Here is a 22,331-nt window from a genome sequence, read left to right as displayed (position 1 = left end):
ATGCAACGAATCAAGTATACAGCAAACACTCACATCTCTACTGTTATATTCTGCATAACCAAACATTTGAAAATGCAAGATGGCCTCGGTAGCCCAAAGACTGTGATTGTGTGCGTGAGTTGTGACTGTGAGCATGTGTATATTGTCTAATTCCAATGAAGGCATTTTTGGCCAAAAGTGTACTTGCTGACATTGTTTTTGCTGTGCCCATCTGGGACTGAGCATCTCCACTACATGGTGAGTAGCAAAAATCCTTTTCTGGTATATTCCGCAGCAAATTTAGGAAAATTATGAATTAATTTACTAGCTTCAAGCAGCTATCTGCAACTCTGTGTTCTTTAAATATTTGTCTTAGTAAAGTATTGCCCATAAACTGTAGATAACGTGACAGATTGCTCAAGTTTTGGTAGTTTCATTAATGTTAGCCTTCTTTGCATATTTTAAGTAATTCATGACATAAGGAATACCACTATGGGACAACTGGACATGAACATCAATTGCAAAAAAGAATGTAATTATAATATATGCCATTTACGCAAATGGGAAACAGACTCACAATATTTAATCTGATCATAATAGTAAGACAATGACATTATAATTTCAACATGAATTAAAACTGACTTCTGCCATTTGAGAAGTGACACTGCAGAGAAACAAGTAAATTATTATGAGAGAGATTTCCTAGCTATTATTTACCTTCACAACACAAAATGTGTAGTACTGACAACACAAACCTATGAAAGTAAAGGCAGCATTAATATCTTGCTTTCGGAATTAGTACTTCCTTCCTTACGGAGTTGGAGAAGCTTAAAAATGAAGACCTGGTAACTTAGATCCCAGGACGAGAGGAACCCTTAGGTAGTGATGAAGAGGGAAGGGCAAAGATCCTCATCTACGCTCATCACTACAAGTGGGTTTCTCTCATATAGCGGTATGTGTGGCCTGCCCTTCCTTTGTACTGTTCCCTTCTCCTCCCTGAAGAAGACACTATTAGTTCTGAAAACTAGATAGTGTCAGTTTTATGTGCATCTACTAATACGAGGGCGGTTCAGAAAGTAACCTCCGATTGGTCACAGTGCGGGTTGTGGGGGGAGTAGCGACGCCATCTGTGCGTTCACGCACTCAACAGGTCAGTCGGCATCAAGCAGTGGTCGAGTGAACGTCGTACCTGCGCTAGTTTAGTTTTTGTGGCAGTTTGAAATGTGTGCTGCAATAGAAAACCCCGCCAAATGTGAAGTGCGTGCTGTCATAAGGTTTTTTTACAGCCAAAGGATATTCTGCAGCAGCTATTCATCGTGAGCTTTGTGCCGTGTACGGACCAAGAGTTATGAGTGAAGGAGTTGTCCGTGAATGGGTACGTTTATTTAAAAGTGGACGAGAAAACGTTCATGATGAAGAGAGGAGTGGTAGACCATCATTGGTGACTGACGAACTCGTTCAGACAGTTGATGCAAAAGTTCGTGAAAATCGACGTTTCTCAATGTCAGAGTTGTCTACTGGTTTTCCACAGATTTCTAAGACTCTCTTGTACGAGATAGTGACAGCAAGATTGGGTTACCGTAAGTTCTGTGCACGATGGGTGCCCAAAATTCTTACCGACCACCACAAAACTCAAAGAATGGCCTCTGCATTAGACTTTCTGTCACGTTATGAGGACGAAGGAGAACCATTGTGAAACAGAATCGTGACCGGTGACGAATCCTGGATTAAGTACGTGAACCCTGAGACAAAAGAACAATCAAAGATGTGGGCACATTCAAATTCGCCTACCAAACCAAGAAAAGCCTCGCAAGATTTTTCTGCCAGAAAACTGATGGCAACGGTGTTTTGGGATGCCAAAGGGGTGTTGTTGGTTGAATTCATGGAACGTGGTACGACCATTAATCAAGACGTGTACTGTGAAACAATAAAAAAGTTACGACGGGCTATACAGAACAAACGCCGTGGTATGCTGACTTCCGGTATCGTTTTTTTGCACGATAACGCCCGTCCTCACTCTGCTCGCAGAACAACGGCCCTTCTTGAGTCCTTCAAGTGGGACGTTATCAACCATCCACCTTACAGCCCAGACCTGGCGCCAAGTGATTATCACCTCTTCATGCATTTGAAGAAATGGCTCGGGTCACAGCGGTTTGATGACGACGAAGAGCTCAAAGATGCGGTCACAGGCTGGCTCCAGGCACAAGCGGGTGATTTTTATGCAGAAGGAATTTCAAAGCTTGTGAAGAGATACGATAAGTGCCTCAATCGCTATGGAGACTATGTAGAAAAATAGTGCAAAGATGTAGTTGTAAGATGTATATATTAAAATATTTTTATTTAACTTGGTGTATTTTTTTAAATCAACCGGAGGTTACTTTCTGAACGGCCCTCGTAGTTTTATACATTTTGTTGCCTCAAAGCAAACAATGACCAACAATTCCCTCTCATAATTCATTAGTTTTATTGGTCAAATTTTACTTTGATACAAACAAGTAAATCAAAGATCTAATCACCAAGTGGCAGCAGAACACACACGTAAAAGACTGTTGTGATTGGCAAGCTTTCAGTGCCAGTGGATCCTTCTTCAGGCAGAAGGTTGAAGGGGAAGGAAGAAGGATGAAGGAAAAGGACTAGAGAGGTCTAGGAAAAGGGGTAGATTTTGGGAAAGTTGCCCAGAACTGGGGTCAGGGGAAACTTACCATACGGGATGAGAATGAAAGACTGATTGTTGGGGACTGCATTGGACAAGATTTGAAAACCTGAGAGCTTAAAGGTGGAAGACAGGATAATATGCAAGACAGAGATTACCACTACAACATCATGTACGAGTTAATAAGCGTAGGAAGCTAAGTGCATTGAACATAACAGAGATGGGAGGGGGCAGTGAAAAATATATGAGAAAGACAATGAAAGATGTAGAAAACTAAAATAGAGTGAAGCAAAGAGCAGTTACAGTGGAGAATAGCTGAGACGGAAGAAATTAACGTAAATTAAGGCCAGGTGGGTAGCAAAACCAAGGACATGTTGTAGTGGTAGTTCCCACCTGGGGAGTTCTGAGAAACTGGTGTCTGGGGGAAGAATCCAGGTGGCACTTGTGGTGAAACAGGGGCCGAAGTCATTGTCCTTCCCGTCTACTTTTCACTGCCCCCTCCTGTCTCTGTTATCCCAGATCACGTAAGAAACAGATTGCCCGATCGCTTGGTCTAGCAGGCAACCCTTGTCAGGGAACGGCCACCAGACAGTGACAGCGTCACACCCTTACTTGTGGCACCAACCACTAGATGGCACTCTGTTCTGTGAAATATGTGACAACATCGTCCGAACACGTGCAGCTTTCCACCGTTTGGCATCTGAGAAGTACAGCTATTTCTGACATACCGGTGTTAGTGGATTGAGTCGTAATGCCGAGTGCCTGCGAATATATCAACTGTGGAAGGAATAGACGAACAAATCCTGAACTAAAAATGTTCAGATTTCCCGTCAAAGATAAAGAAAGGTTACGGAAGTGGATTTTAAATCCAGGTAAATCAATGAGTTAGTTACGAGTAAGAATTAATAAAGAGCCCTAAGCATTCGATCCCATCTAAATTTTGTCGAACTTATATTCTGATATAACGTGGCACCCCTTCCTTTATTTTTTTTCGAAGTTATCGTTGTTAAGTGCGTACATGAAATTATATTTGTTTACAACTAAGAGTAATCAAATGCAAAATGTGATTATACTTAAGAACACTTACAGAAATACTTAGAAAGAAATCAAAATCTGTTTCTTAAACTTATTTACAGTCTCAATGTAAAAAATATATTGCCGTTATAACTCACATAATCCCTATACATACTCTATGCAAAATAAATAATTCTGTCGGTAATGTCAGGACGCGAAACCCACTGCTCAGTGCAGTTTGTCAGTAAACTAACTGATCATATTTCAAAGACGTTGAGAAGATTTTGAAAGCTTTATAGTGTTAACCTGCACATGGAGATCTTTTTTACCACCATAATCAGTATCAGAAGAGCTGTATAACAAAGAGGAAATAGAAGGCATGGAAGGAGAGTGTAAAACCTATGTGACTGCAATACAGTCTTCATTTCAACAGTAACTCGTGAGAAATGTTTGTGTGTTACTTTTCATTTATTTCATTTCCCATATGATTGTGAGAAGTATCCCTACAGTAGAAATAAACTTGGTTTGTAGAATTACAGGAGCTAATCTACATTCTTCGATTGAAAACTCGGGAAAAACCACAGTCGATCATGAGCTACAGTCAGCTGTGTGACGAATGCATTTCGCGCGCAGCGCTCTAGCCGAACACAAATCAGCCTAATTCACGTCACCGAAGATACAGCGTTGCCAATTCCGTGACATGGACAGGTCAGTTAGCATTGTAGCGTCGCCTGCGACATCTGTTGACCGATGGGAAAACTATTTTTACGGTTGCCTGTTCTGCCGTAAGGATGGTTTCTTACGTGATCTGGGCTGTTATGTACAATGCACTTAGCTTCCTACGCTTATTAACTCATACATGATGTTTTAGTAGTAATCTCTGTCTTGCATATTATCTTGTCTTCCACCTTTAAGCTCTCAGGTTTTCAAATCTGTTCGTCCGATGCAGTCCCCAACAATCAGTCTTTCATTCTCATCCCGTATGGTAAGTTTCCCCTGACCCGCAGTTCTGGGCAACTTTCCCAAACTCTACCCCTTTTCCTAGACCTCTCTTGTCCTTTTCCTTCACCCTTCTTCCTTCCCCTTCAACCTTCTGCCTGAAGAAGGATCCACTGGCACTGAAAGCTTGCCAATCACAACAGTCTTTTACGTGTGTATTCTGCTGCCACTTGGTGATTAGATCTTTGATTTACTTGTTTGTATCAAAGTAAAATTTGACCAATAAAACTAATGAATTATGAGAGGGAATTGTTGGTCATTGTTTGCTTTGAGGCAACAAAATGTATAAAACTGCTAGTAGATGCACATAAAACTGACACTATCTAGTTTTCAGAACTAATAGTGTCTTCTTCAGGGAGGAGACGGGATACATTGGGTTCCGGGTGACTTTCCCAAAATCTACTCCTTTTGCTAGGCCTCTCCAGTTCTTTTCCTTCGCCATTCTTCCTTTCTCTTCAACCCCTCTGCCTGTAGGTGGAGCCACCGGCTCCGAAAGGTTTCCAGCCACAATAGTCTTATGTGTGTGTTCTTCCGCCACTCAACGAGTATATTTTTATCTATACAATTACATAATTTTATCAATAAGTGATTGTTTTTGTTGTTAAACAAGTAAATATTTGAGCACAAGTTGTATGTATTAAAGCTAAAATAGAAAATAAAAATCACTTTAAATACACATTAAGTATATCTGTGTTAGGAAATTATTTCTACGCTGTAATTCAACTTCTGGAAAGATAAAAAATATGCTTTTTTAACACATTACAAACTACTACTATATCATGCAAACTAAGGTCTTTGTAACAACTTCAGCTGAATAAAAATACTCAGTTGTGAAGTATGGTAAGTGCCTTCTTCAACACAGAAGGTCTTTGATGGGATTATAATACAGAAATCAGAGGCACATAGTACGCCAAATGGTATGTACAGCATAGCTGAAAAATTCGTCCTCTTTTTCTAAGCTATCAAATTCTCCACTCTGAAGTACAGCACACGATTTCTACATTACAAGACCACTTCTACTTACTACCTACATCCACACCTACATCAATTCTTTGCAGTTCACCTTACGGCACCTAGCAGAGGGTACCCTGTACCACTACTAGCCATTTCCTTTCCTGTTCCACTCACAAATACAACAAGGAAAAAATGACTATCTATATGCCTCCGTATGAGCCCAAAATGAGCCCTGATTTCTCATATCTTATCTTCATGATCCTTACAAGCAATGTATGTTGGAGGCAACAGAATCGTCCTGCAGTCAACTTCAAATGCCGGTTCTCAATATTTTCTTAATAGTGTTCCTCAACTATTCAACTAACTGCACTAATTTTCTGGTAAGTAGCAGGATGGGAGTGATGTGTCAAGCTCTCTACAAATTAAATCTCACTCCACAAGAATTAGTAAAATGCCATTCTAAAAGGAATACTGTGTGTGTGTGTGTGTGTGTGTGTGTGTGTGTGTGTGTGAGAGAGAGAGAGAGGGAGAGAGAGAGAGAGAGAGAGAGAGAGAGAGAGAGAGAGAGAGAGAGGAGGGGGGGAGGGGGCTTTCATCTTACATCATTAGCAGTTCTATGCCACTATTTTGTGATGACTGTGTTATATAAAAATTTCAATGTAGTGCCAAACCACTGCGCAACCAAATATTTGAATCATCTTTTACTACATGTCTGTTCCATAAGATAAAACCTCATCATTAACACAGAATAAAGAATCCAATACAGCATTTTTCAAAAACTTGAAAATACTTAACTTCTCATAGATGCTGAATTAATCACATAGAAGGATTGATCTGCAAAGTGAATGGAGATTTTCACACAAGGAATTTCTTTGGAGACTTGATAATTTGTTATGGACAATAACCATTCTCAATGAAAGTCATTTACTGTCTGATTAGTGGTTCTACATAACTAACATGATGTACGTAGTGCTTATGTCAAATTTTTGATCACTCTTTACAGTGTTCACCAACCGAGGTGGTATAATGGTTAAGGCACTGAATATTATTTCCAGAGAGGGGTATTCATACAAAAGACCAGTTATTCATGGTTTCCAAATGATTCCCTAAACTATCCTATGCAGATGCCATTTTCTATGCCATTCATTTCCTTCCCCTTAACCTCTTAATTTTTTGGTGAATGATTGGATCTAAATGTTTCAAATGTGTAGATGTACTTCTTTCTTGGTGTCACTGTCAGGTACACTTCCACAACTCCTAATAAAAACAAATTTTTCATCTACAACCAATAGTCTGATATTTGTACCAAGGTCCTGTTGAAGAGAAATTTTCTTGATCAGGTATTTTATGCACCTGTTGTGCTACCTTTGTTATGCATGTGTGTTATCTCTCTCTTCTTTAGTCTCTTAGAACTTATTTACAATGTACTGTGTACCTGATATTTGGATCAACATGTGTTAGAGAATTAGTGATTTTGACCATTAAATTTAATTATACAGTTATCGAATGCTGACTATTCATCTCCAGCGAAAATAAGAAAGAAAATACTGCAGCTGAAGCTGAATGAAAAGGACTTTAAATTTCATTTCAAGTAAAAACATTTATGTGTAAAAATCTGCATTTGTAAACAAATGATGTTTGAAAATTAACTAATCTAAAACATACAGAACCACAAATTGCTGGAGAAACAAAACGATTTAGCAGCCAAATATGACCAACAGATTCACAAGAGTTATAAAGAGGGTATTATTCAGCTAAAGGTATGTTTTCCAAAACAGAAGTTCGCGTGTTGTCCTACATTTTTCCCTTATTCATCATGGAAGGTTAAATGTGGAGTTTCAGTGTAGTGATTAAAATACAATGGAACAGAACAGTATGATGAAGACAACAGTGAACATGCTACATCATATTTGCTGTACTGGCACTGCGGATATTCAATATCAAAAGACGAAGCAACCACATTTTCCAGATCTTTGCCATGAGCCTTTCCATTCCTCTGCACTTTAATCACTTGTCTGAAATTCCACATTTGCAATTTGACAACAATAAGGGATGAACATATGACAACACAGCAATTTCTATTTTGAGAAATGTGACTGTAAGTACTGCAAATTTTGACATACAGTTTAACTTTTTTTCAAGACTTTATGACTTTTGTGAACCTGTTGGCCATAACTGTCTGTTACTCTGTATTGTATCTTCAGTGACTTGTGATTCTGTAGTCTTTAGATTAGCTAACCTGCAATCATTGATTGTGCACAAATGCAAAGTTTTATAGATAAATGATCTTCACAGGTCGTAGAACAGTAACGCCTCATTTTAAAATTATTTTTATTCAGTTTTAGCCATTCAAGCTGTGGTACTTTCCCTGTTAGTCTCAGAATGAAGATGGCATCAAGAGTGACTGAAAAAAATTTAAAAGATTGCACGAGCCATATAGAACACTGATGCTCAGACGAGTTGCTAAAATCATGAAGAAACACTATCTTGCAATTTCATTTAACAATAGATACTTAACAAAGGCAATATCCTTTTGTTAAGATCGATTAAATTTGCAACACCTGGCACTGATGTACCAAAAATTACCTGGGTTGATTGAGCTGAAACCCCGCGAACAATAGGAATCAGCTCCTCTTGGAAACGATCAGGCCATAAAATGCGTGTCACCAGGCCAAAGTGCAAAGCTTCACTGGCTGTTATTCTGCGACACCCAAACAGCAGCTCACTTGTCTGAAAAAATTTATGAGATAGCATTGGAAACTGGATTCCTGCCCTTAGAAACTGTGTGTGTGTGTGTGTGTGTGTGTGTGTGTGTGTGTGTGTGTGTGTGTGTGTGTGTGGCAAGGGGATACCAGATCGGTATCAGTGTTGCTGCATGATAAAATTAACCAATAGGAAGTCAAGGTAGGAATAACAACAACATTATGAGCAGGACAGATTGCTACTCACCATAAAGATGACACCCTGAGTTGCAGACATGCACGATGAAAAGACTGTTTACATGTAAGCTTTCGGCCAAAGCAATCTTCAGAAAAGAGAAACACATTTACATTCATACAAGCAACCACACCTCATACACGCCACCGCTACCTCTGGGTACTTCGGCCAGACTGCAGCAGAAACACATTGAATATGAGCAAAAATCCAGGGCAGGGAGAAAAAAGGGGAAGTATAGCAGGGTACGAGTGGGGAAAGAGGAATCAGCGCTGCCGGGTGAAGCTTGCAGGAGAGACTAGAGGCGGCATACAGGGCTGCCAGATGCAGTGTCAGGAGGCTATGGGTAAGGGAGAGGAAGGGGAAAACATAGGGAGCAGAAAGGATAGGAGCAGAGACAGGGAAAAGACCCCTTAATGCAGTGGCACAGAGCAGCAAACAATGTGGGAGCGAGGAGGTGACTTGTAAGGAGGTGACTGGACAGAGGGGGCAGGAACAGTTGAGTGGAGGTGTAGGGACAGTAGGTTGTCATAGACTGAGGCCAGGAAGATTATGGGAGTGGAGAATGGATCTGCAAAGTTCAGAAAAACTGGTAGTGGATTGGAGAGTCCAGATGGCCCAGGTTGTGAATCAGCCCTTGAAATCTATTTTGTTATGTACACCTGTTTGTTTTGGCATAGTTTGGTTCACTTTGCTCTTGGTCACAGTTTGGTGGTGCCCATTCATCCTGTATGGTGCCCAGGTGGTTAATGGTCATACCAACATAAAAAGGTGTGCAATGATTGCAGCAGAGCTAGTATATGACATGGATGCTTTCACAGGCTGCCCAACCTCTGGTGGAGTGGAAGGGTGGGAAAGATCTTGGGATGTATGTCCCTAATTTCAGGGCATGATGATAAATAGTCAAAGCCCTGAAGGATGTGGTAGTTATTCCAGCCCATGGTAGCATTGGGTGGTGATGGGGTCATTCCTCTGTAGCTGGTTCTTGGGGGCGGTGGGAGGATTGTAGTGTGGGAATATGGCATGGGGAATCTGTCTGTGGGCTGGGTCTCAGGGATAGTGTCTGTCTTTGAAGGCTTTTGAGAGATTTGCAGCGTACTAAGCAAGTAAGCTCCCGTCCCTGCTGATACACCATTCCCATGTGGCAAGCCTGTAAGGGGCAGATTTTTTTGTGTGGAGGGGATGACAGCTGTCGAAATGCAGGTACCGTTGGCAGTTGGTGGGTTTAATGTGGACAGAGGTATGGATGGAGCCATCAGAGAAGAGGAGGTCAATGTCCAGGAAGGTTGCACGCTCGGTTGAGCAGGCCCAAATGAACTGTATGGGAGAGAAGTGTTGTGGTTCTGAAGGAACGAAGATAGGATGTCCTGGCCCTGGGTCAAGATCATGAAGATATCATGAATGGACCTGAACCAGACCAGGGGTTTGTGTTGTGGGAGACTTCCTCTAGATGGCCCATAGACAGGTTGGCGTAAGAAGGTGCCATGCAGGTGCCCATGGCTGTGTCAGATTCGTTTGTGTATCTTTCCTCCAAAGGATAAGTAATTGTTTGTTAGAATAAATTAATAAGGTGTATGAGGAATGAGTTAGTGGGTTTAGAGTCTGTAGGATGTTGGGAGAGGTTCAACAGCGGCAAGACCATCATCATGAGGGTACAAGGAAGAGGTGTCAACAGTGAAGAAGTGTTGTCAACTGTGATTAGTAGGGATACAGGAGGTAAATGGGTGGACATGATGAAGAATCAGTGAAGGAAGTGGTCGGTATCTTTAATGTGGGAGGCTAGATTTTGGGCCATGCATCCTGTCAACAGGATGTGTTTGTTCTGCTGCCACTTAGTGAGTAGATTTTTTTATCTATTTAATTACATTATATTGTCAAAAACTGAGTGCATGTATACAGTAATAGACTAAACATTGCCAAGAAACCTTCTCTATAATGTTGGGAAAAGCTTTTATTTTATTAGGTCAGCACAGTCATTGTGAAGGGACAAACATTCTTATTCTGCTATTCAGTAATACATTTCAAGAGAAGAAAATTTTTACACTTCTGCAGAAAAGTGACCAGTCACTCACTACTAACAGACAAAGTATGAAAATAATCTTAAAGTGAGTTAACTGTTACTTACCAAACAATTTCCAAACATGTATTGGAATGTCATTGTGGCTCCACCCTCAGGTACTTGTCCAAGTTTAGCATATGGTGTGTAGAATGTTGCTTTATCACTTGCAATCACCATGTCGAAAAAAGGTAGCATTGTTACACCTAAACCAACTGCTGCACCATTAACACCTGCTATAAGAGGTTTGTTGAAATGTGCTAATGTTCTAATAAAATCCCTGAAAATTAAAATTCAGTTTTGTAGTCAATGCAGAGGAAATAAGAAAATCTATTACAATGATTACAATCTACAACAGCCTTATTCGGTGTCATTAAAGTACACAGAAATACATAAGGCCGACACACTCAATGACAAGTCAATTAAATGCTATTTGTTTCATCACACTAAAGTGGAACTTCTATTTTACATTTTCCGATTTTACGTTTTTTGCAATTCTACATCATAAATTCGTAGCCCTTATGAAAAATCCATAAGAGCAGTGCTAAAAATTCCCCGATTTTACGTTTCTTCCTAGTAATGTTTATCTCAATTCGAAGTTCTTACTTGACGCCTCACTTTACTTCATCCCGTTTTCTTCCTACTGATAACAGACCGACAGTTTGCTCCACAGGTGGTGGTGGAGTTGAGGGAATATTTTAGGTCATTGCAGAGAGGGGACATGTGAGAGAGGAAATGCTGACGTAATCCACAATTGGTATTGCCAACACAACTTGCAATGTTTTGCTTCACCATGCAATTAGGATACAACTACTGCTAGATTGCAGCAGCAATGGAAAAACAAGGCAGTTGGCAAAAAGTGTTCCAGAGCACGAAGTATTGCATATCCAGCCAATGCGTGACAAAGGGGACCAGCTGTCATCTTTCCTTGCGCCAGTCTCATCTTTTGGCAAGTATTTCCAATTTACTGTATTCAGCAACAATATAAATCGTCATCCTTTTAAACTCAAAAATTGAGTCTCAAAGAATATGCTTGGTCATAATCAAGGAAACATTGACCATTTTCGGATAGTGAACATTTACTGGCTGGCGACTTGTTAAGTCACCCAACAGCCAGTGCAGGCATCACACCGCACTAACGTAAAATGAGCTTGCCTGCTGGATGTGTGCAGAAGGGTAGTGGCCCTTTAATGATGGGAGTGCAGACAGGAGCGAAGGCATTCTGTGAAGTGCTGAAAATACACTTTTTGTGCACATGATAGCTATGGCGGAGAAGCACATTTTGAAAACTTCTGTGTTCAAATCTGACACAACAGTCAAGATTAGGTATTTTGTGTATGGTAAATTTATTAATAGTGCATAACAATCTTTCATTCTGACAGCGTGTTAATTCTGTAAATATTAGCTGCTCCAGTTTACCGCATTGTATACATCTATTTCGACAGTCTCCTGACAAATGATAAGGGTAGTAAGCATTCGATTCAAACATTTTATGTTTTTATGTTATACTATCTGACATGTTCCACATCCACGAGAATAATCTCATTTCTTGGGTCTATGGAACAAAAACTGAATCTAATCTAATTTAATCTCTACAGTTCCAAGAATTACATAGACTACTCACATATGTACTTTGCACCACACACTGTAGACAGTAAAGATTGGCAGCACTGAGAGCATGAAGTAAAACTCCAGTGCTGAGCTGTCTTCCAAATTTACACTTCACACATTGTGCAGAAATTCATTGATCTGACTTCTAATAAGCTTGTAACGTCAATTTGGGAAGTAAACTCATTTTTTTCATGTCTCTGTTTCTCTCGTCAAGCCTAAAATAACATTTTGACGGTGGCAAGTACCTAAAGTGCGGCTCATAAGAAAAGCATTAAACAATAACAGGAATGGTGACGAATTTTGTCACCAAGCAGATGTCTGCATTTATGCTTAGCTGCTGCAATATTTTTGTTTTAATTCATGTTGTTCATCAATATTTGCTAATTCTGGATGAGCACAAGATAGAGATCTCTCAAAAATGCGTGTTTTGGTTTATAATCTATGGTCATAGCATGTCAGAAAATAGCTCGATTACCTTGTACCCAGATACCAATCTCAGTTTTTTGACGAGTTTTTACTTGCTGTTACACTCTAATGAAATTCATTATCACAAATTATTGTATAAACATGGTAATGTACTCTTAATTTACTTCACTTATACAGATTTTATACAATATATTGGAAATGACTGCGATTTTTAATCATATATGCCAATTACATGTGTTTTTGCTCAGATTTTGGGAGGTTTTAACATTTTCCTCAATTCTGCATTTTCCTCAGTTTTGTGGTTTTTAAGTCTGGACCGAAAAAAAATGTAAAATAGCAGTTCCACTGTATTACTACATTATATAACCAAAAGTATTTGGACACCATCTGACAAGACTGTTGAAGAGTACAATGGCATCTATTACATGGAACATGCAGACTACACTTGCATTCACAAGGAAATAAGACTATGGCATATTTAGCCTGTCAATATCAGCAACTAGTTACATTATCTGATAAGAACTATTAGCTAAAAATACAGGCCTTTTACTTTTATTTATAAAAAAAACACAAAGATTAATATTTTCTGAAAAGCGATACAGACAAAAGATGTAAAAAGATAGATGACAATTTACAATTCCATTCTGCATGTGAGAAAAAATGTCTGTTTTATTTCTTCCTGTCAACAGTTTTGCCAGTCAATCTGCATTACTCCAACAGGATACCACATTTAAGAAGATAAGACAATATAAATTGTTGGTGAAGCTGTATCATTAAAATCACTGTGAAACATGTCTGCAAAAATATTTCAAACAAACAAGTATTGCTCTCTCTCTCTCTCTCTCTCTCTCTCTCTCTCTCTCTCTCTCTCTCTCTCTCACACACACACACACACACACATATATATCTCTAAAAACACAGATGATGTGACTTACCAAACGAAAGTGCTGGCAGGTCGATAGACACACAAACATACACATGAAATTCAAGCTTTCGCAACAAACTGTTGCCTCATCAGGAAAGAGGGAAGGAGAGGGAAAGACGAAAGGATGTGGGTTTTAAGGGAGAGGGTAAGGAGTCATTCCAATCCCGGGAGCGGAAAGACTTACCTTAGGGGGAAAAAAGGGGTATACACTTGCGCACACACATCCATCCGCACATACACAGCTGTGTATGTGCGGATGGATGTGTGTGTGTGTGTGTGTGTGTGTGTGTGTGTGTGTGTGTGTGTGCGCGCGTGTGCGTGAGTGTATACCCCTTTTTCCCCCTAAGGAAAGTCTTTCCGCTCCCGGGATTGGAATGACTCCTTACCCTCTCCCTTAAAACCCACATCCTTTCGTATTTCCCTCTTTCCTGATGAGGCAACAGTTTGTTGCGAAAGCTTGAATTTCATGTGTATGTTTGTGTTTGTGTGTCTATCGACCTGCCAGCACTTTCGTTTGCACAAGAAAAGCAAGCTTTTGTTCCATGGTGAAGCAGCTGAATCTTACCCATACATAACCAATAAGTCATAGGCACTATGTTACACAGTTTACAGTATGGAGAGACACTATAGTATTATACAAATATGAAAAGCTACATTAATTGTGATATGATGTACAATATTCATATGATAAATACTGAAGTTCTGAGAGCAAGCGATGCTAGTCTTTCACCACTTACTGCCACTGAAGAGCAGTCTGAGAATAAGTTCGCTCAATCGAAGAATATAGATTTAAATGAGCTGTTTTCTTTTAAATATGTTGTTAATGGAGTGGTATTCTGGGCATAGACATGTTATAGAAGTGAATTTTTACCATATGTTCTTAAATGTACGCTTTATGCCAGATCAAAAGGCTCGAATTAATGCTATCTCTATTTTACAATATTATGAAAAGGATAGTTGCCAATCACTACATAGTGGAGCTGCTGGGGCACAGACAGACACAACAAAAAGACAGTCAAACAAAGCTTTTGGCCAAACAGGCCTTCATCAGAATAGACCACACACACACACACACACACACACACACACACACACACACACACACACACACACGACTGCAGTTTCTGGCTGCTGAGGCCAGAATGTGAGCAGCAGCGCATGATGGCAGGGACGGGGTAGGAAGAGGGTAGGGCAGTTAAGTGTAGTCGGGAGGTTAGACAGAGGGCGGGGGAAAGGGGGGGGGGGGGAAGCAGAAAAGAAAGGGCAAAAAGACTATGGGCACATTGGTGGAATATAGGGCTGTGTAGTGCTGGAATGGGAACAGGTTAAGGGGATAGGTTGATAAAAGACAATAATGAAGGTTGGGGCCAGGAGGATTATGGGAACTTAGGATATATTGTAAGGAGTGTTCCCACCTGAGCAATTCAGAAAAGCTGGTGTTGGGAACGACCCAGATGGCACAGGGTGTGAAGCAGTCATTTAAATGAAGAACATAGTGTTAGGATCCATGCTCAGCAACAGGATGGTGGCGCTGTTTCTTCGTCACAGTTTGTCAGTTGCCATTCATGTGGACAGACAGCTTGTTAGTTGTCATACCAACGAAGAATGCAGCACAGTGGTTGCAGCTTAACTTGCAGATCACATGACTAGTTTCACAAGTAGCCTGCCTTTGATGGGACAGGTGATGCTTGTGACTGGAATGGAGTAGGTGGTGGTGGTGGTGGTGGTGGGATGATGCATGGGACAGGTCTTGCATCTAGGTCTATTACAGGGATATGAGACATGAGGCAAGGGGATGGGAATGGGGGTTGTGTATGACTGGACCAGAATATTGTGTACATTTGGTGGGCAGCAGAATACCACTATGGGAGGTGTGGGAAGGATAGTGGGTAGTACATTCCTCATTTCAGGGCACGACAAGAGGAAGTCAAAAACCTGTCAGTGAATGTGGCCTGTAATGAACGGTAGGTGTCGAAGTGGAGGTATTGCTGGTGGTTGGGAGGTTTGATACGGATGGAGGTACTCATATGTAGCCATCTTTGAGGTGGAGGTCAACATCAAGGAAGGTGGCTTGTTGGGTTGAGGAAGACCAGGTGAGACAAATAGAGGAGAAAGTGTTGAGGTTCTGGAGGAATGTGGATAGTGTGTGTGCACCACTCGATCCAGACCAAGAAGATGTCATCAATGAATCTGAACCAGGTGAGGGGTTTGGGAGCCTGGGTGGTCAAAAATGATTCCTCTAGATGATGCCCCATCAATAAGTAGGCATAGGATGGTGCCATGTGGGTGCCCACAGCCATATCCTGGATTTCCTTGTAGGTGATGACTTCAAAGGAGAAGTAATTGAGGTTGAGTATACAGTTGGTCACGGCGACTATGAAGGAGGCTGTAGTTTTGGAATATGCCAGGCAATGGGAAAGGTTGTGTTCAATAGCAGCAAGGCCATGGGCATTAGGTATGTTAGTGTAAAATGGGGGTGGCATCAATAGTGATGAGCAGGGCACCATGTGGTAAAGGAAGACGAACTATGGAGAGTCAGTGGAGGAAATGGCTGGTATCTTTTATATAGGATGGTAGGTTGTGGCAGCCACAATGGGGCATCCTGGATAGTTGGGTTTGACTTCAAGAAGCACGTTGAACGAAGGAGTGTAGGGGGTGGTAGGGGTGGGGAGAGGTATGGACTCCAGGTGAGAGTTGAATTCCGGGGAGAGGTTCTCGGATGGGCCTAAGGATTTGAGGAGAGACTGGATTTCTGGCATGTGGTCACTGTGACAGGGTTTGTAGGTGTAGATGAATGTGTCTGACAGCTGGCAGAGTCCTTCTGCCACATAATCCTAGCAGTTCAAAACAATAGTGGTGGAGCCTTTGTCAGCAGGTAGGATTATAAGGTCAGCATCATGTTTTAGATGATGAACTGCTGTTTTTTCGGCGGTCGTAAGGTTAGCGATTTGGGAATGATAGTGGTGCAAGGCTGAAGGTTAAGAAACTTATCTCTATTTGTAGTTTGTAGGCCACCATTAAGTATGAGTACCTATTTCCTACAAAGCTTTCTTTTTTTAAACTGCAATTGTAGCAGAGAGAGAACAGAGACTGTTACAAAACTGAATAATGTATCAAACATCTAATAGGTACTGCCATATCTAACTGACCAATGCACATATTTCAACCACCATATCTAACTGACCAATGCACATATTTTAACTACAATTTCAGATTAATGTCTGTATACTTTTACTGACATAACATACACTTTCTAAAATTACAACAACACACAATGGCTGGCTTGTATTTATCTTCATAAAGTAAATTTTTTTTAAATATCACTAATACATACAATTAACAGTAGAATAAACAGTATCTAGCTTTTGGAAATGTCAGTTCTTTACTCAGGGAGATAAAGAGGGATAACTTGGGGATTGTTGGAAAAGAGGGGCAGATACCACATAATCAAGGTCAAGAGGAATCAACCTGTAGTGAAGAAAGGGGAGGCAAACCATAACATATGATACGGAAGGCTTGACTCATGTTTTCTACAAAGGTCTCAGTGAGGGTATATACAAAGTCTGTGATCTCAGACTACTATTTTGCAAGGTCCTTATACAATTTGAAGTACAAATACGAATTGTTACCCTCAAAATAGCCCTTATACAAAACTACATGGTGCTTTCCTTCATAGAAGGTCTCAGATATCTGAATTGTTCCCAGCCTCTTTAATGTTCTGTATAACCTCACAGTGGTGTCATTTTAAGTGAATTTTCATGCAGTTCCAGAATGGCAACCTTGTAAGTGAATTGTCAGTCTCAAGAGAAAAAAGTTGCACAGATTAGATCAGGGAAATAACTTCATTGAGAACCATGCAGATATTTTCATTCATCAAACAGATATTAACATACAGTAACTGTGACACAAGAGTTGCAATGCAATAGCAGCACCACTCATACAAGCCACAACAACAAACTAATCTTCTCCCTCCTTTTTTAGCCTGCCAGGCACTCACTAGTGTATATGCTGGTTTACTGGCTCTCCTTGAGAAAATAATTCTTTACAGGCAACAATTGCTGTCAAGAAATGAAACAGCACTGATTTCTGATCTCATTTTTTGTTTATTTTTTGGGCTTGGTAAGTTAGAAATGTTATATGTGATTTCTATTTTTTTCCCATCTGCACTGCATTCTGTAATCTGCATTTTATCACTAGTAATGGGAGATTGCTTAAACTAGTGTCATCTTTAATCGATCAAGCCACACTTACTTCTTACAAAATAACATGTATATGAGAATAAATCACTACTCATCAAACAGAAGAGGTACAGAGTGACAGGAATATAGAAATGACTGTAAACTGCTAAGCTATAACAACTGATTTAATAGAACATCCATGAGACTTCTGGATTTACAACAAAAGCATAGTGTTCTCTATGTATTGTTGTACCCCACCACATATACAGTATCTGTACAATGCTTAACATTAAAATTGCAAAACCAGGCATGACAACAAATGACTTCTTGTGTGTACACATTATGGAGGGAAGAATGCATGATCTAGTATATACACGACTTGGAGGCATAAAAGGTGTGAAATAAAGTATATGCAGCTGCCATCTCTGACAAAACAATGGTTCTAATCTGACTGGGCATGGAGTTGAACTGAGCTCGGTTGACACACAAATGTACGTTATTCAGTGCTGCTTTACCTATATGCTAACAGTTAATCGATAGGAATGGCTGGCGAATGATGGCACGGTAGTCACTTAGTAACCTGTGATCAGTTGTTTTTAATGGGTAAGAAATCAAGAGAAAATGCTGGCCAGGGCAACAGTCAAACACTCTCTGTATCAAGATATGTCGAAACAGCATGGGCAACATGCAGTATTGCAGTATCTTGTTGGAAGATAGTGTCATGGAGACCTCTAAGATAGGGTAAAACCACCAGTCTTAACATACCAGAAATGCAATGCCAGCTTTCTAACACCAGTTATGTGAACCAGATGTGACAGCGGCATGTTCTCATTGGTATCTCATACCCTCACACCAAATGCTGGGCCCATTTGATGATAAGAAATGGAATCTGGTAACATTAATTCTTTTTGAAGCTTTCACACAAGGAAACATTCATCAAAACTGCTGTATCCACTGACATTAATGGTGAATTTGTTCTGTGCATTGGACTCTTATTCAATAAATGTGATGTGTTCCGCATCACAACAGGAAAGCTGTACACACTGCTGGCTCTTATGCGGAAAGATGATGTGGTTCCACCAACATTGGTGATTGTGCTGACAAGCCATGGTGATCCAAATAGCGTCACACTGTCTGTGTTGATCTTGTCTGGTTGTAAACAAGCCCATTTCCTGATTCATGGTTTATGATAGGGCTATACGATCCTGCATGGGTAAGCGAAAAATACGTTCATCTCCTTGGGCACTAGTCATGTGGGGCTATTGAAATCCTGCACAACATTGAGTATTGAACTGCTGAACCTTTCACTTACACATTCACGTACAGTCATAGGACTCAATTAATACGAACAGCAATATCGTGGAAACATAAACCACTGTCTCAACAGACCATGATTCTGCCACTGCCAAATTTTGACATATGCTGGTGGATGTTTCTATTTCTTACACATGGCATAACACTATCTTCTCAAAAACATACAACATTGAAATGTGATTGCTGAATGAGAAACCCACTGCATAAACTTTCTTTGTATACATAATGTACATAGTACTGTTGCTATCTACTTCATGCAGTTGCACTGAAATCCTAATGATTTGCATACACAGTACAATTTGCTAAGAACAGAATTGCTTGGGACTAAAATAATATTCCAAATTGGACAAGTTTCCGGATTACACAAAACTCACTAGGCCACATAAATTATGTCCAGTATCATGCACAAAAACATAAATTGGTAATTATGCATATATTTACATACCTTCTTCACTCCCGCACAGTAAGATGTTCGTTTACTGTGTAGTCTACAACAGAACACTAGAAATTACATTAACTGATAAATAATATGCCATTTCTGTATTTTTACTCTAAATTTGTTTATGGTTGTTGTACATACATATTATTCCTGTGTTTATTTGCTTTACATTTCACTTTTATTGCCACAAATCAAGGGGGTACACATATTTGACTTCCCTATTCAATTCCCCCTCCCCTTCCACTATACAACAGTTCCTACAGCTTTGGAGAATGTGTGTGCTACAAATTGCATAATATCGTTTATGCACACAATAGGTTCTTCAGGCATACCATATTAATTTTTCCAGGGACATCATTTTGCTTCACTACCTCTTCTTCTTCTTATTCTTCCTTTTCTTCTTGATCATCTGTGTTGCAGCTTTCTGCTAAATCTGTTGTGAAGTAAAATGCGAGTGAGTTGACAGGAAGACAACGCTTTGAAGGTAGTCGTCAGCACTACATGAAATGTTTTGTATTTTAATTAACTCAGCGACATCATTGCTGCCATATTTTCTCGAGCTTTGATGGCCACAAAAGTGTCTTGTTCTTGACCTCCAATCTCACTTTATTGAAGCTTCTGGCATCATTTCTCTTACTGACAAACCAATCACATTTACTGCACCCAGGACAGAAACTGAGCATGCAAGCGCAAAAGCACTTTCGATTTCTTCAACACTCAATAATCACCTATAATGGGACTTGAATGTGTAAATAATCCCCTGATCCATGGGTTGTGCGAGGTTGGTTGAAACTGGCAGGGACCAAGTCAATTTCACTTTTGATCCTTTGACTTTCAGGTAGCACATTCCATTGTCTAGGTAAAGGAGAAGTTGGAAATTTCTTTTTCTTTTTTTTTATTTAAAGATCCCATCCATTCTTCCATAAGACCACTCACCACCCACACCTTTTTGTTGCTTCACCACATGACTGGAAGTGTACTGATGTCTATAGTTTTGTCACCTTTCGAATCACCAGTGGCTTGTCCATTTCACCTAACATGTTTCCACACAGCAGTACAGTGAGTCTTTCCTTCGGCATTTTTCTGTCAGTGCACTTTTCAGCTCTAATTGCTAGACATTTTGAAGGCAGTACGTGATAGAACAGTCCCGTTTCATGGGCACGGGACACATCTTTTGGGTCATAATTTGCAATTAGGATGTACAGTATTGTATTCTGTTGCTACACTGCCCTGCACATCCTTGGTTTCCCCACACTTCATTCTACATGATGTAGTGCCTCGCTCTGAAACTGTCCAGCCAACCTGTGTATGTCTTAAGCTGCATATTTCCAAGCTATTTAGTGACTTTTAGAGCTTCACTCGGCAATATGTGGCCAGACATAGGTAAATTTTTTGCCCATGTGCTTATGAACCATTCTTACACTATCTTGTTAAAATTTTCATTTCCTGTCCACTTTACTTTTTTTTCATTCAGCTTTTCCCTTTTGTCCATTGATCCAGTATCTTATACTTGTTTCAAAATGTCTGATAAATTTGTGTTTTACCTTATTTGAAATGCAACATAATTTCGTGCATGGAGAGTCTGTTTCTCTCACTCACCTAAATTCCTTTACTTTTTTCATTAAGTGTTAGTGAAACATGCTTTTCTTTCAACATCATATTATCACTTAAAAGTTCTACTAGTTAGTTGAAACTGGCAGAAAATAATGCAGGTAGTTCATTTCTTTGGAATGCTTGACCTTGCTGGGTAAAACCACTGTTTAACAGAACACCCATCTCTTAAGCTGTGCAGATTGCAGCAGTATTCGCGGGTGTGCAACAGTGTTGCAGTGTGTGCCCGCATACATCAATAATTATGTAAAATGAGAAATGCCAATAAACAGAGCAATCATGAATGAACCATTTCCTTTGATTTACCAACATTGTGCTAACTTGTTTGCTGTTGTACAGAGCGGTGCATACTGATGTCCACACCCACATAGTCGCACCTCTTTTCTTAAATTTGTGCCATTCAATAGCACTGTCAGTGCTGTACATCTTTGTGTTAAAAGTCATCTCATTGTTGAGTCTAACTAAAGTATTCTGTAATACAATAGTAGTGTAAAGTAATAGTACTGTATCAGCACTTTTCCACATTACACAATGAATTATTAATAAAAGTCTAACTAAAGTATTCTGTAATACAATAGTAATGTAAAGTAATAGTACTGAATCAGCACTTTTCCACATTACACAATGAATTATTAATAAAGTCTTATAATTTGGATTCTGTTTCCACGTAAAGACACATTCTGCTTCACACAAAAAGTTATCCTATAAAAGTATACTGAATGTGTTGGGGTTGAAATACTTGTGTGGTTTGGGCAGATTTCCGAATGATACATTTCCTGCTTTGATCAAGGTTTACAGTACAAGCATGCTGTCTTCATGGTGTTTTAATTTTAATGGACAGCAGCATAAAAATCAGAGTGTCTGTGGGATTTTGGTCCAAAATATAAATTTATACTGGGCAGACATGAGAAAGAAAAGAAAAGTGACTATGAAATAGTTAATGTTTCGAGTGGTGAAGCAAACTGTTCATTGTCGAAAGCTGGATACTTGTAAAATCGACCACTTTAAATATACCACAAATTGAAACATGAAAGCTCAATCAATTATTATCAAACTACAACCAATTTTGGTACTTACCTGCACTGACAACCAGGGACAGAATGAGTCACCTACCAATATGTGAACAATGGTTTGTTAAATTTCTTTAAAACATAATCTTTCTGTGGAAGTCAAATAAGAAAAACTTAAAACAGAATGGGAATGTGGTATGTCAAATATGTAATATTTGTGAACCATAC

At 39.8% G+C, this 22,331-nt stretch overlaps 1 protein-coding gene across 2 annotated transcripts in view; it reads right to left on the bottom strand.

Annotated features, from left to right (window-relative positions):
• The window catches only part of LOC126475438 (uncharacterized), a 111,800-nt gene that overhangs the window by 35,007 nt on the left and 54,462 nt on the right, over positions 1–22,331 (bottom strand). For both annotated transcript variants that reach the window (XM_050103291.1, XM_050103290.1), the window contains exons 5-6: positions 10,659–10,869; positions 8,186–8,329 (exon numbers count right to left, since the gene is read on the bottom strand). In XM_050103291.1, the coding sequence (XP_049959248.1) occupies positions 8,186–8,329; positions 10,659–10,869 (355 nt within the window). The remainder of the gene's footprint in view (positions 1–8,185; positions 8,330–10,658; positions 10,870–22,331) is intronic.

Source organism: Schistocerca serialis, chromosome 4 (genome assembly GCF_023864345.2).
Source record: "Schistocerca serialis cubense isolate TAMUIC-IGC-003099 chromosome 4, iqSchSeri2.2, whole genome shotgun sequence".
Taxonomy (NCBI): Eukaryota; Metazoa; Arthropoda; class Insecta; order Orthoptera; family Acrididae; genus Schistocerca; species Schistocerca serialis.
The sequence above is the reverse complement of the archived record's forward strand: the minus strand, read 5'-3'. Positions and strand labels throughout refer to the sequence as shown.